Here is a 17,267-nt window from a genome sequence, read left to right on the forward strand (position 1 = left end):
GTTTGGTTTCGAGATTTGGCTCTTCTGGAAGCTGCTTGGACTTGAATGACTAAGGCGGAGGGGGACTGAGCTCTTTCTTCAGCTCCAGATCTACCCCACCCCGAACTGGCCACAAACTAATTACGGTTTTCCTATATTGCGAGGGAAGCGAGTAAATTCTTCTTTCAGCTACCCTTACCTTTTAAAGAAACTTAACTTTAAAGACTCCTACGTGTGACTTTAGTGAAGGGAAAAAAGGGTTACGAAATTGCCTAGTCTACTCCTGCCAAACGTCCACCCCAACCCCGCACCCGCTCCTGCCGCGAGGCGAGGGCTCCCCCCGCATCCCCCCATTTTTTCCCTAAATAAATTTCTTTAAGGTTAAGCTTTTACATATAAATAATCAAATTTTAGAAATAGAAAAATACGTGTTGGGAACTTAACTGTATCCCATACGTTTTCCCACTGCAGTAGCAGACCCACTGTGTTAAAAATAAGGTGATACACTTGTTCTTAGTATTTTAAATTCACCTTATACTCGGGTTCACAGGTTTGTTTTTCTTGTCAAAGGCGTTTCCTTTCTTACAACTTTAAACCTAGGCTTTCTGGAGGGTTGGACCTGTTCGTTTAATCGTATATGATAGCTTTGTAGAGTACGATGAGGCCATAAATTATTTATACAGTTTTAACTTGTTGGGATTCTTAGTGTGAAATACTGATTTTTAAGATTTGGAGTTAGGATTCTTGTTTGCGGACGTATTCTTCCTCGCTAAAAGAAGTTTGGGAAGTTGTTGACCTCTGAAGATGAAAGAACTGGTTATATTTGGTAGAACAACTCCCCACCCTCTCCAAAGACTGTAAAAATGAGATAGTGACTGTAGTACAACACAAAAATAGCGTATCGAGAAAATGCTACCTTCTGAAAGAAATGATAGAGGAATTAAAAAAAAAAACAAACCACAAACCTGGTGGAGAATACCAAAATATGGACTGTGGGAAGCAATGTAATGGGAGATTCTATTTTTATTTTCAAGACTCTTGGAGGAGTTTGAATTTATATTGGAGCAAATGCGGACATGAAAAGTAAAACTATTTAAGACATATGTTCTTGGTCACCACAGCAAACAACCTCCTCAGAATAGTTAGACTTACAATAAACATCAAGAAGAAACTCGACTGAGAAGATTCCTTTATAGCACAAATGAGCCTTCTAGAGGCTTGATACTGGATTTTTAAATTCCTGAATCTCTTCAACTTAATGTGTTTGGCCAGAGGAGGCCCGGAGCCTTTTTTTTTCTTTTTCCCCAGAGAACAAAAGGAAGGAAAAACATTTCCCAATGCAAAAAGGACACTGAAAAAGGATTGTCTGAAGTACTTACGTCTTGTCATATATTTTGAAACATTGAAAACTCTGGAAGCCTGTTTGTCGAGTATTGGAGTTTCAAAATGAGGGCTCTCAAGACTATTGCTGAAAAAGTTTAAGGACTGTGTTGGAACTGTTCGTCACACTCTTCTTCAAAAGAAAAATAAATAAAATACAATCTGTGTTTCTGAATAGTCTCTGGAAGAAGACTGCTATCCCTTTAAGCTTTTCTGCTTTTCCTGTTTACGTTGGCAATTGTGTGGAAGTATTGTGGAGGCAGAAAACTTTTTGGAATGTTGAAAAAAATGTTTCATGCAAATCTACTAAATTGCTTCATGACTTCAAAATGTGAACACTAAGGGGCGCCAGTTATTTTTTTTTTCTGATGCGTGAGGCCAGCCTCTGAGCACCAGTGCTGACTGGGGCAGGGAAATTAACAGATCTGTTAGAAGATGCCAAAAATGACAAAATGCTTGTGGATTTGTGCAGGTATCGGTATTTGCATGGGCTTACATATATTGGGTGCTTACAGGCAGTATTACAGAGGTGGAGTAGGTCATAGCAATTAACAGTTGAGAAGTTGGTTGTTTTCGGGTGAAACGCTTATCCTGGTTCTCAGAGGAGGGACTGTGTTAAATGTCTTGAACTGTATGCTACACTGACATTCTCCAGCAGAAGGGCTTAGCAATAGCAAATTATAGGTTTGCTAAAACAGTCTGCAAGATTTAGAGCACTTTCTTAAAAGTGTATTATTTAATAGTTTCATCAGTTGTTTCCTGGCACCTTTGAGAATACCAAGTATTTGGGGCAAGTGTGTGTCTATGTAGAGATATATATATATAATCTAAAAACAAGGTTACAGGGTTCACATTCCCTCTTTGTACCCTCTGCCCTGAAATTTCATTTCCTTCTTCTATTTATTGTTTAGTGTTTTATGTAGGTGGGGTTTTTTTTTTAGTTACTATACAATCATTTTCCTGAAGGTTTTGTTTATGTTTGAGAAGAATAATATTATGATCAGCCATTGTCTTTTATATTGTGTGCTGATCAAATTGAAGAAATAAAGTCACAACCCTAAGAATTCAAACAAATAAAACATGGGATTGCTTTCCCTATTAGAATTCTAGGGTTTTTTTCATTATTATTATTTATTTATTGTCGCATGTCAGTATTTAAAAACAAAACTGAAATGGACTTGTCATTACTTCTTGGAATTGTATACAGGAAGAGAGAAAAATGGACCGGTCTGTTTAGGTGAGCAGTACATCTAATCTGGTTAGGTTACAGAATGTACATCTCCTTTTTTTGGGCCATTTATGTGCTGTGTGCATTATCCAAAACACATTTTCCTTTCTGATCTCTATCCTAGTTTTTGATCTTTGAAAATTTTAGCGCTTAACTTAGTAGATGGTCTCTGCTTTATGGCATTTAGTTTTGAAAATCAGCTTAAATGTAAGAGGTATATGGAGGAAACTTTTTTTGAAAAAAGAACTACTTTATAATAAAATATGAATGCTACAGTTTTGTTTGGATTACAGTTATTTTTCCATATGTGTGCTTTCAACTTCTTATGTGTAAATAAGGCTTTTGTGGATTAACGAGGATGTTTAAAGTGCACATCATAATAACTAGGAAGCTGAATTGTTTTTATCAGAGTAGTGCAAACCTGTGGGAAGAGAGGGCTCTTCCTGAATGTGGAATAGGCTGTATTTCCTGTAATTGTTTGCACCATCAAATGTGACCTGATTTTTTTTTTTTTTGGGTGCCTAGGCTTCTCAGATACTAACTTTTATGATTTTAACCTGCATCGTTTTTTCTGACAACCTGTATATTTTAATGCTCCCCTTTGTGGGCAATGAATAGAGTTGTTCCTGTTTTCTTGCAGTAGTTTTTAAAAATTAAATTGGACATTTCAAACTCCTCCATAGCACTCTGATGTATTGAAATTAATGAGGTACTTTGGTTGTATTCTTTCAGTAAATTATGAAGAAATATGCCTAAACTGTTAACCGAGATCTGAGTAGTATAATTCTTAAACTTTTGCTTTGTTTTCTTCAGCCTGTAAGTGACTAGACTGCTGCACCTGATCGGAATGTACATGGCTCAGACCTGTGGTCTGAACTGCTTTTAAAAACATATTGAAGTGGATTTCATCAAGAATTCATTTTTCTTTGGTAAACTATACGTCAGAAACTTACGTCTTCCCATTAAAACTGTACTGAAGGTGACTTAAAAGTGTGTCTACCTTTAAATGTAAATTAAACCATGCATCTGTCTATTTGAGATAAATCTAATTTAGGCTGCCTCTTTCTGACTAATAGTTATAACAAAGCTATCTGTAAAATCGTCTAGGTAGGCAATATGAGGATAAATTTTTCTTGGATGTTGCTCTCTCTGTTTAATTTGCTTACTTAGAAAAGTGCATGTGAATTTGCAGAGCCCAGTGCCCAAAACTGCAGTTTTTGTGCCAGTCTCATTGTATTAACCAAAACATCTGTTTGAGTTAGGGCTGAAGAACTGTATTCCGGTGCTGGAACTGAGTTCTCGCTGAGAAGTTATCTAGTTACTTTTGTACATGACCTTATTGTTTGTGATTATGTAAATGTAGCCTGTGCTTAGCTTGGGTTTTGCTGACCTGTCAGGTTTGATGGAGGGGCATTGACCACATTAGCATGTCAGTTTTTCAGTATTTCAGTTTTCCAGATCTTGCAGTAAAACCCTATTATTTAATTTAAAAACCCTGCCTCTTACTGCAGATTTAGAAAGTGAATATTCTTTAGGATAAAGGCCTTATGATAGGTGTTTGCCCAGAGAGTCTCAGACTGATTTTTAAAGTTTGTGTTTTAATGTTAAAATTGTCAAAACAGCATGCTACAGTAACACTAAGTATTGTGTGTGCTGTTTATCACTAGTGCTCTTTTGATTGGTTCTTTAATCACCTCTAAAACTTAATGGTCTGAGGTGTTTTTCTGGTTTATGATTGTCTTGTAATAACAAGGTTGTAAAACTTAGAGAACTTGTGTTCAAAAACTTTATAAGAGCTGTTCTGAGGTGTGGTATTTGTTTTGTTGTTTGGTGGTTTTTGTTGTGTTTTTTTTTTAATACCTTGGCACAGCCTCTTATCACACCAAAAGCTCCATTGCACTTTAGAAAAAGTGTGGGTTTTTCTTTCTTTTTTTTTTTTTTTCACTTGTGGAAAAATATTTAAAACTTCCCTCCCCCAGCAACAGTTCAGTTCTTTTTTAAAAAAGTTATTTTTGGATCTGTATCTGCAGCATTTATAGTCACCCGGTGTGTAACTTAAAAGGGGTATTTTTTTGACTGATACGAGTTTTAAGTTAGTAAAGCAGTTATTTTAAGCTCATATTTTGAAAGCGGTTTGTTCACAGTTGCTTACTAATAATTGATTATTAAAATGTCTGTCATCAGATGTTTTTTTAAGTAAGGGTAACCATAGTAGACTTGATTATGTACAAGAGCTGCTGACTTACATGTTAAATTGGGAAAGACCTGTTTGAATTGACAATTTTTGTTTAATGCTACTTGTTCCTTAAGGTTGGAATAGAATTGCATTTTCCTCATCTGAAATTAAGTGCAATAGTTTCTAAAATAACAAGTGTTTTATAAAAATCTCTTGCTATGGCTAGAAACAACTGACCAAGTGCTGATTAGGGAGTGGCAAGAGATGCTTTCATAATGCTTTCATAAAAGAAAAAGACGAAGGTGTGTTGGTTAATATTAGAGTCTGAAAAAAAACCCCCAAACCAACCACCAACAACTGAGAAAACTTGATTTTAGGAGAGTACTTAGAATGTCCTAAATATGAAAATGAAGTTTGCATGCATTAAAAGATAGAAAAAAGTTACTGGTGTCTGGTGAGTGCTTTGGGTGTGAAGAGAAGGCTAGATATGAAATGGATGGTTACTTTTCTAGGTTAGTAACTTTTTTTTAAATCATTCTTAAACTCAAACTTTTTTACTCTGAGTACAGTGAACAATGCCTAGTCAGAAATGGGATGCTTACAATGATTTGAATTTGTGTAGACTTCGTTAGAAAAGCAAGTACATTTGAATTGTCTTTTAATTGCTGTTTGTAACCATAAAGTCTTCTCCTTTTTTGAGAATGCATACTGATGCAGGTATCCTGTTAATTAGATGTATTATTAGATGCTGATCTGGTATATATTCCATGGCTGGCAGGATAGACCTGTGATAATGTTAATTATCAGGCCGTCCTGACAACTCAGGCTGATTGAAGTACAGCAGGAATCTGCCATGGAAACCGATGGTTTATATTTGACTGCTTATATGGAATGTTGGGGGGTGGGAGTGGGAGGGAGACAAGAGAAATACCTTGCCCGGAAAGCTGTGAAATAACACAATGCCCTCACTCACTGACCCTTGCCTTTATTGAAACATAACTCACAACTTCTCATTCAGGCTATGTGAATTTTTCTGTATTGATTTTAATCATAATGCATAGTATGAAAATCTTCTCTTGATTCTGACAGTTTATTGAATTTTAATAGCCCAGTGCTAAGAAAACTAGTAGGAACAGTAAAACTGCTGGTGTTTTTAATCCCATTATGCTTAATGCAGTTGGCTAGTTCAGTAGTGCCACACAAGTTACATCTGTGGGTTGGTAGCAGGAAGATCTGTGTCTGTGAGGGATGTTGGTACTACTGTTTGAATCCTGAAACAGATGAGAGGTGTAATTTTTATAATATGATAAGACATATCATATTATTTATGATATCTTATTATTTACCTTTGATAAGACAAAGAGTGGGGTTGCTGAAAGTTGGGCAATGTTACATTTCTACTTTTGACTTCAGAAATTATTCTGTGTAACCTTGTACAATGCAGTTAAAGTAATGTCCGGATTTGTGTTTCTTTTGGTTGTTTTTCTTGGAAATGTTTAACAGAAGTGGAGTTAGCTTTTTAATAGAAGAGCTTAGATTTTTGAGACAATTTATGCTTGAATGAGGAAAACAGATGTGACTTCATTAGTAGAGCTGCGCCTCCAGTGTGTTATTCTTGCTTCCATTAAAAAGGTGTATTTTGCAGGCTAGCTGTGTGTCTGAGAACAAGAAGACAGTTCAAGTTAAAGTGTAGTTGTGTTACTTAAACCTGTTGTCTGAGTCCAACACTAGAAGTTGCAGCTTTTTTGATCCCTGCAGTTATTTTAGCAGGTGTTAGTGGTCAGAAAAAGTGTGGTAATGCTAATAGGTTTTTTTATTTATTTTATTCTCTGACTTAAAATATTGAGTAGAAGTTGAAAATACATTTTCAGTTACTTTTCATTTGAGAATTGATTTTTTTTATACTTGGTGTCAAATAGTAAATTCTGCTTTTCAGTTCAGTGCAAAAAAAATCATTCTCTTGAAGGGAAATGCCGATAGGTAGCTATTAATATGCTTTAATGTTTTTGGTGGTGTATAGTTGAGTAGCACACTGGAAGTCAATTTTTTTAATCGCTTTAAAAAATATTTTTGACTGTTTTGCAGCTGCACTTGAATTGTTGTACTTTACACCATACTGTAGTAGGGAAAATTTTCTGTGGTTCCAGCACAGGGTGTACCAGAGGAAGTTTTTGATACTTCGTACTATAATTGCAGTACTCTAGGAAGTGTCCAGGGGGAAAGGTCCTCAGGACCAAGGGGATAAGCCATGAAGCAATTTGCATGATAACTTACTGAAGTCTGAGGGTATTAATAGTTGGAGCAATTAACACTTCAGTGGTATATAACTGTATAAATGTTTATGCTGCTTTAAGACCTCGAAAAGGAAAAACATCCCAGTGTGACAAACAATTAAAATCTTGTTACTTTGCTGGGAACGTAATTCTAAGGAGTAACGCATCAGAACAGCTGCTGATGTCAGAGCAGGGGCAGGGGAAGATAATACAGTATTTTATACCCTTATCTGGTGGATCAGTTTCGGGCTTAAAAGGTCAGCTGATATTCTGTACTAGTCAGGGGTTTTTTGAGTTTGTTTTTATGTGGTGTTGGCTTTCTTTTCAGACAGATCAGAGCTGTGATCTAACTCCCCATATGTGATCTCAGAGTAGTTGTGTTGGCACAGTGGCTGAGGTTGCTCGATACTGAAGATGTAGAGCAGAGCCTTGGGGAGTGAAGTATATTTGCTTAAACATTTACTTAGAAGTCTGAAACTCCTAATTGATGTCAACTGATTGCGCATCTGGTCCATTCAGAATTTTAAGGATGTGACTATTTTCAGACTAGCTGACACTAGATGGAAGTCAGACTTCACTGAATTCTTTAAAGCCTTTAGCTGTTGAAATAATGAACCTTCTTGGTATTTTTTTTAATTCAGATTAAAGAATTGTTTTAGAAGTCTCCATAACCACTGGTTGGTCAAAATGTCCTGTCCTAGCTCCAGTATATTTTCTTCATTAATGTCTACGAGATGGAATGCACCTGAAATCTTAAAAAGTAAGCAACAGATCTGCTAGCACAAGTATTAATACAAACTTAATGTTCTGGTTCATGTATTTAAATTGCCACTAAACTAAAACGTTCAGCTCATGTTGCATAATGCTTCCATTTATTTATCAGACTTCGAAGCAGTAGCAAATCAGTTAACATTCTTCCTAATGCAGCTTAGTCTAATAACCTGCAAATAATTATATCAAAAGTTAATGCGTAGTTTTCAATTTTTAGATGCAGAGCAAGCCAAATCAACTTCTCTTTGCTGTCGAGTATCTTAGGTATCTTTGCAGGAACGGTGAGGAGGAGAAAAGGAAAAAATGCTCTGACTCGGTGCTGTTTGCTTTTGAGCAGTGTGGCTTGTGTGTGCATACTGCTTTTAGGTAGTTTCAGTTTGAGTGATTTTGAAGGAGCGTGAGATGTACTCCTGCAGCAGAAAGCAATGGGGATGTTTTTTTCAGAAAGTTGTCACACTGTCGTCAGCCCCCTGCCCCACGCTTACAAAATAACTTTGCCTAAATACTACACGTACAATCTATTGACAAGAGTGTTCTCGTAGCAGTTGGTTTGTGTGTTAAAGTTGAAGGTTAAAATGCTGTAATAGGCCCAGCTGTCATGTTTAAAATGGAATGTTTTTGCTGTGAAGATTCTGTGCAGTGAGAAAGTGGTGTGTGTTAGATGTTGGTAGAGACAAGTTGTTGATAGTTCTTTAATTGCTTAAGTATCTTATCATCTATAAAGATAAGTATAGTCAGAGACGCTCATATACAGTGAGTTTATAAGTGAATTACTGCTGCTTTAAATCACTTGAGGCTTTTATGGAAATCTGATAACTGCCTCTGAATCAACCTGAAGCAAGACTCCTTATACAGATTTTGTTCCCACTTTTCATGTAGTTATGTCAACTTTGTGCTCAAATAGACTTGAACAAAATCTGGGCACAGATGACATGTTAGGGATCAGAAATTTAATTTGAACCCAGATTTTATCAGGAAGGCTGATCATATGTGTATTAAAACATCTTCAGAGAAAGAATGATACTTCAGTACCTCTCAGCTATAAAATTAGTGACTGCAATTGCTTTCAGAAGAGAATTATGTTTGGATGTTTTAATAACATGTTTATAGAAATTTGAGTCACATTTTGAAATGTCTTTCTATGGTTTTTGCCGATTCTCTGAGGATAAATTTTATTTTTGTGACAAGACTAGTATAATCCTATATGGAAACAAAGCCTTGAGAAAACATAACCTAAAAATCAAATCCACCTTAGAAGAAACAAACAAACAAAAAAGGTACAACTGGCTTTCTTGAGAAAATCTTACTAAGGTTACAGACTTGAAGAAAAACTTTTATTGAGACCTGTGGTGTTTAAGATATATACTGCCATTTTGAGAAGGAGAAGGGAAAAAACTTCTCTATAGCAACTTAATTATAGGGTTAATTGAAATTAAATTCTACATGGATCGAAGTATTTCTAATTTCTCATAATTTGGGTGTAACTTCCAGAGAAGGAAGGGATTGTGTGGAAGCTTTGTCTGTAGGAAATGGGGTACATAAACCTAATGCCTATTGATTTAGTAACTGTATTTTATTCATAACTATTCATGAGGAATCTTGTTGGTTCCAAATGGGAGGTTTAATGCACACTGAGGGCACTTGGTAGTGCTGAGTTTTAATACTGTTAAGTGTCTTCAGAAAGATATTCTTGCATCAGCCTCGGATTAACATAGGATGAATAACAGAGCAATTCATCAGCAAGGCAGCTCTGAAGAGTGTCAGCAAGAAAGCTGACGATGATGAATTGGACAGAAAGGGATGCTGCAGTAGAAAGCTGCTACAGCCAGTGCTGGGGTGTTGAGGGATGGCAGTTGGTATTCAGGTGTATGCTGGGCAATTAAGTGAGGAGGGACTGCACTCTCCTGCTTGGCTGAGTAGAAAAGAAACATATCCCTTCTACAATTTAAGAAGGTTACTAAATTCAACAGCTTAAAATGACAGACGGACAACTGGTTTGTAATTCATTGAAAAAGATTTATGTTAGTCTTCAGGACTGATAAAAGCGAGTTATGTTTTGCGGAGAGACTGGTGAACTTCCCGTGATGTTTGCAGTCTCAGCAACCTTATTTGGCAACTAAAATTTGGGTAAATTAACTTTAAGGCAGGTTTAGTTTATTCTGAACTTAATTTTCCTTCAAGTCCTCCGCTAGCTTTTTTTTAGATCTCATAGCTTTCAGTTACTTCCAGTTACTTCAGTTACTGGTTACTTTCAGTTTTAATTTTTAATTTTTTCCCCCCAGGATAAAGAAAATAGTTGGGAATAAAGGGGGGATTTTCTTCTATCAGCCTAATAGCATAACTAAGTGTTTTTTATCATGTGCACAGGTCTTTCTCATCCCTTTTATTTAGCATGGTTTGTACTAAAGTTGTTTTTGACTGCTCATTGTTATATCAAATTGCTGAACAGTTCATACATGAAGAACAGTTTAAAGTAATAATGTTCAAGTTCTTTACTTTGTAGGGGCTCTTTGTATGGTTTTTTTTTCTGACCGCTGACTGACTGTAAGTAACTAAACGTGTATGTTCAGGCTTTCTGAACCCTGAGCAGAATTCAGTACTGAAATCTGTATCAAAGACAAGCATTTCAGTATGTCATAGAGCAGTCATAACTAGTATAGTATAATGGTATATTATAGTATAAATTACTGCACAAATCAAACTACATCTTTAGTACGTTTTTCTGGATTAAACCTCTTGGCTTAAAGTTTTGAGCGGTTGTTGATAACTAAAATGCATTCCTGAATAATCAGAAGGATATTTTGATCTCTCTTTCTTCAAACTTTTATTGTGTGCTCTTAGTGTTAAATTTCAGATAGAAGACAGGATACTAATAAAGCAATAACATTTAAGGAGCTTTTTGCTTAGTCTAGTCATGAGTTAGTAATTTCTCCTAGTATGTGATGTAGTTGAAACACAGCTTATGCTGCTATAAACTTTATCTTCCCCCCCCCATGGAAAGTGAAGAAATGAATATTGCTAGCAATGAAATTGGATAATTTCTAGGCTGTCAGTTAATGAAACTTAATGCCACAAATATGGATGCAATACATTACACCTGTCAATATTGGTATAATGAAAAAATTAACAAAAAGGAGACAGTACATTTTAAGAACGTATTACTGTGCAACTACAAAAATTGTATTATATGTTGGTTTTAAAATGACTAAATTGAACGGATCATTATATGAAAGGAACAGAAAAATCAGAATACATTTCCTTGAACTGAAATGTCTTTTTGCTCAGAAAATTTTACTCATTTGCAAAAACAATATAATTTAGTTAGCCCTCAAATATTATGAGATTATACATTACATTTTATTTAGGAAAGGAGAATAACAGCAAGATATCAAGATATCTGTAAGTGTTGCAGTGTGAGATCTGAAGTAGCTTGTCATCTAGTTGGAAATATCTGTTTGGCAGAACATTTTCTTAGGGTAAGAGAGATGGAGATACTTCATGTTGAAGTTAGTGTTTGTACAATCTAATCAAGATTTCCTCTGTGTGTAATGTCTTTTTCCAACACAATCTATGCTATTTTTTCTTGTGCTTGTCAGATTGAACTACTTTAGCCACTCCTTGCCCATACCTTTTCTGACGTAGCAAAGAAGTACAAAGCAGGTGTATCTCATTTTGCAGCACTGTCACTGAAACTGTGCAGTCTTTGGCACGAAAAGTAACATAAAGGAGGTGTTTTTTTTCCTAAACCTGTGTCTGAAGGGGTTGTATTTTGATATTGCATGAAAACAAAATAGTGTTTGATATGAGACCTTTGAGACCACTTCCTCTCTAAGCAGACAGCATCTTTTTTTTGTTTGCAAAGTTAATGGAGCTAAGTGCAAAGCATTATGAGTTAACAGAATAGTGTTTTCCAATCTATTGTTTGCAGACCCACTGCATATGAGGAGTTGCCGCAAATAAGAAAAAGAAAGTCTGTTGTTGGGAGGTTTAAGTAGGCTATACTGAGCCTTCACTTCTTTTGGGAACTGTTTGTTAGTATGTAAGTGAAAAAGGTTGAAGACCACTGATGTAAAGGCATTCTATTATAGCAATTGTCCTTGTCTGTGGGCTGAAATAAACATTTGAAACAAGAAACTTCAAGGAGATCACAAAGTAAAATTGTGTTCATCATTATGTGTATTGAAACTTGTTTCATCTGTATGCATTTTTTCTTTTTTTTAGGACTTCTTGCTGTTATATATTTACTGAACTAGTGAGTATGGTGATGTTTTCCCCAGATGAAATGTAGAGGATCTAATTATATATATCTATAGAGTTCAGTTTGCAACACTGGAACTCCAGAATATTATGTTAATTGCTAAAAGTAGGTGTGAGAGATGTAATCTACTTAATTCTTTTTGGCATTCTATTATTATAAAATAATTTCACTATTAAACCATCTATGAGGGCATCTCTGCCTTTCAATTTTAATTCCATTAAAGTAGCCACGCTGTTGTTATTCACCAACAGGGATATTAAAGGAAGTTCCAGATGCTCAAGTACCTTTAGCTGTAAATATTTCAAGAAATATTTGTTGTTTGGGTTTTTTTTCCCCAAGAGACAGCTCTGTGAGCTCATAGAGCCTGTTGTTTGATGTAATGAACTTGGAAAAAAGAGAACTTAAAAGAATTTAAACCCATTTAATACACGGCAGTAGAGGTGCAGATCTTGCTTATGTAGTAAATCCATTCCTTAACTCAGTCCTGAATATATAATGTCTTAATTTATAAGGTTGTTCCTGGTGGATTTAAGAGATAGATGGGACTACTGTAATGCAAATCTGTATGTGTTAGAAACTTGTAAAATTCTGTTAAAAAATTACATGTGATTTTAAGTTAGCATTCAGTTTAAATATTGGATGTTTAATTTCTGTGGTGGGTTGCAGTTTTTCAACTGGCTAGTGTGTTTTAAAAGAGGCTGTTCTTAAACTCGCTCAAGTTTGTCAGCTGAAGAGAAAATTTATGATTCTGTAGCTACTCTGTAGAAACTTATCTTCAACACTCTAATTATGTAAGTAGCAGAGATCTTGGCTACCAGACTGGTAAAGTAAATATTGGTTTTGTTTTAATATTCTCTGTCTGTTTCTACCATGTGTGTATATAGACACGAGTACAGTCTGTCTCCCGTCCTCTCTCCCTCTTTCCCTCTTTTTTGCTTTTGTCATAGTGGTATTTGTTAATACCTCTCTCATAGTAGTACTTACTCAGTAATAAATGTTGTCTCTATGGACAAGATTTAATATTATTAGAAATCATGTTTTTTCATGGATGTAATTGAAAGTTATACATCATATTGCTGTAGTGTAAAGCCAAAGGGGAGGAGGGGAGAATCTACTGTTTTAGTTTATGTATCTGGCAGTTTTTAATGTACTTTGATGAATGAAAATTTTCCCTTTATGAATGAAGAACATTTTCATGTATCTTAGAAATATCAGAATTATAAATCCTTATTTTGAAGTATTTTTGTTAAAAAATAAAACTGGTTTTAATAAGTAGCATAAACAGATTTTTATTTTTTGACAGCAAACAAAATTCATATTTAGTCTCCAAAAATCCATTACTCTTAAAATACAATATTGAAATTTAGTTATGGAACATGATGGATATAATAAGACAAAATCACATGGATTTTTTTTGTGCTGCTTGTTGCCTGTCTTCTGATATTTATTGGTGTCTTGCAGAGCACCTTCCTTGATAATAAACCCCATTTTAGTTAATTCTACAGATTCTGACCAAACAGTAACCCTTCTTTCATCATGGTTTCAGTTAGAAAAACTCTGATCTCAGCTCTTGATATACTGACAAGAGGTAAACACTGATGCTGCATTATCTTATCTAGTTGATAATTTCATCTAATAGTCCCGGAACTTGATGTGCCAATTGTTAAATGCACTGGGCTGTGAAATAATCGGAACTTCAGCTTGCAAATACCAAGCTATTGTTTTCAATAAAGTTGAATTGAAATCTTTTCTATGCTGCACTGCAGTGGAAACCAATTAGTTACAGTGTGACAAGATGCCATTTTTTATTGCCAAAAGAAAGTTTCTGGTATTATTCTGCACTGTGAACAAATGTTTGGCAGTTTTGGTTGCAGTTTAAGTTAATTTTGTAGACAAATGGGTCTAAAGAGCCTTTGGTTGTTTAACTTTGAAGTTCATGTTTATCAAGTGGCTTCTCAGATGATTTCTCTAATTTACAGTGCTGCTAATGCCATGCAATATGTACTTTTTATTAGTCACTGAAGTCTAGATGGCAGTTCCATTTAACCTCATGTGGCCCATCTGATACAGAGCAAAACATCTCAGTTGTGCAAGGTTTAATAATTTAATTGTGCAAAATTTAATAATTTAAAAATGTGCCCATCATTTACTTAGGTTTTTTTATTTTGACAGTTAGATATTGGCGATGGTTTAGCGTGTTTTTCTTATATATTCAAAAGATGTGTAAGAGTTGGCCAGAACAACATTGCTGCTGCTTTGAATGTTATCTTCACTTTACGTGGCCACATAAAGTGAAATGAATTAAGAAGATATCACAGGGTAGTTGGACTGTTGAGACCCATGAACTTTGTATGAGATACTGTTTGCTTATCTGATAACAAAATATTTTTGAAAAATGGTACACATGGTGAAAAATGCTCCTTTGGAAAAATACTACCGGTTAAGATAGCAGAGTAATAATTTAAATAAAGTAATGTGACATTGTCATGCTGTGCATATAGATTGGTTACCTCTAATACAATTTGATTACCTCTCAGTGTGACTGATACAGTTTTTTCGCATGCTAAAATTACATTCTTGTGCTTTTTTTGGTGAAATACTAAGGGCTTAATATTTTTAATTGCTTATTACATATTACCTTTTATTTTTTACTGTAACTTAGATTCTTTTATTCAATGAAGCTTAAACCAATATGAATTTAACTCCCATGCTTCATAAAGATTTGGCATGTGGCTTTCAGTTAGCTCTTATTTCTGTTTGTAGCTGTGACTTTGCTCAGTCTTTCCAGCAGTATATTTTTGTCTATAAGGTACAAAATTTATATTCCATCCCGCTTAGCTCAATTAGCGTTTATAAAAAAGAAGCAAAATAAAGGTAGGGCTTTTCCTTTGATAGTTGTCAGAGGACAACATTAAAACATGTAGCATATTTTACTTGAATTGTGATTGTTCCTATGACTTCTGTATCAAGAGATAGGGAATATTCAGTATTTTTTATGGGTATTTTTCAGCCTTGCCCAAAGATTTTAGCGAGGAGGTGTGGAAAAAAATCAGTGTAATTCTGAAAACAAAGTTTGTGGGAAAGAGAGAGACACTTTTTATGAAGAGAAAATGTATATTAAAAAAATCATGTAGAGTGCTTACTTAAAAATATTTGTATTTCAAGGTAACTTAATGTATTTTAGTAAGGAGTGGAAGGTGTATGTGAAAGTGTAGTCAATATGAGGACTGATTTTATTCTTAGAAATGTTTTGATTAATGCAAGTAGGCAAGTTTAATGTCAACATACTTATTTTTAAACTGTTGACTTTTAAAAACACTTAATGCGGGAGGTGTAATGGTGGCTTTTACTGAAAAAGTTGAACTAAAGGTACCACCTGTGAAGAACTTCCCCTGAGTTATACCTGCTGTTAGGGCTTTTCCAGGTGAGCGATAGGTCCTTGCATTACATTGGAGGCGCTAATGTCTGAATGGATGTGATGGCTGCTTTGGAATGATGCTGCTGTTAGCAGTGAAAAATGTCTTCCTTACGATTCTTGTGCAGCAGGCCGTGGAGTGCAGCACATTTTTATAATAAAGGTGATGAATTTAATCGCAAACTGGCAGCCGAATGGAAATTGCAGACCTTGATACTGGGAGAAAATTGCCTATAAAGCAACTCCTGAGAGAGCAGGCTTTAAATTTATCCACCCATTTCGACATTGAGGAGAACACAGGAATTGCAGGGTATTTGCTTGGCCTCTTTAGTTCAGATGGATGATACGTCATTCTTCCTTTATTTAAGAACTGGTTACAGTGTTGCATTGTTGGTTTGTTTTTAATAATAAAAAAAGACCTTGGTGCTTAAACTTTACGCAGTAAGGAATTTGGAAAAATCTGTTCCTTTATTAGCTTGATGTTTGCTCCTATTATAAAGTAGGACCTAATGTGCATAATTAATTGCAACACAGATTTCCCCTTGTGTCACATTTAACCCTAGCGTGATTTGACATTTAAAACCCGCATATCCACATATTTGAAGACTTTGCATTGAAGCAGTTCTATAAATAATTTAATTGGTCTTGAAGTCCCATTGGAAGTCTCTAATAGTATGTTAACATAATTTTTGATAGAGGCGCAGCATTTTTCAGAATTGTTAGTACTGCTACCCTTCAGTGAATTTTAATCCCTTATATTTAGTAGTGCTAAATGCTGATGTTCTTCCTGTATGATAACTGGGAACCGAATGTACAAATATGATTCCCATATATGATGGACGCTATATTTAAAAAAAAACCCAAAATATACTTTAAGAGCTTACTAAAAGATGGTATGCTTATCATCTGTTCATAGAAAGAATTGCAGATAATTGTTTTAGAAATAGCTACTTTTACTGAACTCTTAACCAAATGTCCTCACTACAACACTGCCATTTTGGGTGCCTTGAGAGCTGATCATCATTCAGGTGGAAGAATGAATAGCATTGGATTTGATCACTGACTTTAATATGAAGAGAATAGGAACACTTAATATTAAGACATCAGGCATGGCATCTGGTAAGTATATTCTTTCAAGTATTTCATTGGTCCAGTTTCTCTTCTTAAAAGACATGAGAAGTATGGTCTGTATTAGAATGATTCTCTTGGTTATATAATCCCTAAGGTAAAAAATGGCCAGATTTCTTGGCCAACATAAAGAATCTTTTCAGTTAGTATATGAAAGAAGAGGCGCTCATTTCTTGTTCTTGATTTGGTTATGCCCTTTAGAAAATCAAATCTGTTACCGTTTTCCGATAGGTTTTACTATTTTTAATTTTTTAATTATTATTATTTTTTTGTAAAGTAAAGCTTCCTGATAGGTAGTACTCTTAGTACCAGAAGACATGAGGATTATTAAGTCACTGTGTGATGAAAACAGCTGAGCCTTATTTTGGTAGTTATTGGAAGTCTGCCACACACCGTATCTGTAGTTAATGTGTAATTCATCCATATTCCTTTGCTTAAAGCATAGACTTGTAGCAAAATAAAATGCGTGGTTGGCAAGTTCTTGACTGTCTTTTGCCATATTGAATTATTTCTATTTTTCTATAGAAAATGTAGATTGAAGTTCCTATAGAATATATTTTCTGTATACATTTCTATATTTTCTAGTCTTAGGAAAAATGTGGCCCAGCTTGCTTTAGAAATGTGCAGTAGCATTTATAATCTTGTTTTATGCTATATTA

The 17,267-nt window shown here is 34.9% G+C and overlaps 1 protein-coding gene across 7 annotated transcripts in view; it reads left to right on the top strand.

Annotated features, from left to right (window-relative positions):
* Positions 1–1,779: 1,779 nt before the first annotated feature.
* QKI (QKI, KH domain containing RNA binding) overlaps positions 1,780–17,267 on the top strand; it is a 153,444-nt gene continuing 137,956 nt past the window's right edge. For 6 of the 7 annotated variants that reach the window (XR_003915963.1, XR_003915964.1, XM_029961596.1 and 3 more), the window contains exon 1: positions 7,709–7,796. Coding sequence is in view for 5 of the 7 variants with exons in the window: in XM_029961596.1 (XP_029817456.1) it covers positions 7,724–7,796 (73 nt within the window). In the remaining 2 variants the exon portion in view is untranslated. Of the gene's footprint in view, positions 1,832–7,708; positions 7,797–17,267 lie in introns of those variants that run through there. The other variant, XM_018077376.3, reaches the window with a different exon arrangement.

The sequence above is a fragment of the Manacus vitellinus genome, unplaced genomic scaffold, assembly GCF_001715985.3.
Source record: "Manacus vitellinus isolate BGI_N305 unplaced genomic scaffold, ASM171598v3 scaffold_37_pilon, whole genome shotgun sequence".
Classification (NCBI taxonomy): domain Eukaryota; kingdom Metazoa; phylum Chordata; class Aves; order Passeriformes; family Pipridae; genus Manacus; species Manacus vitellinus.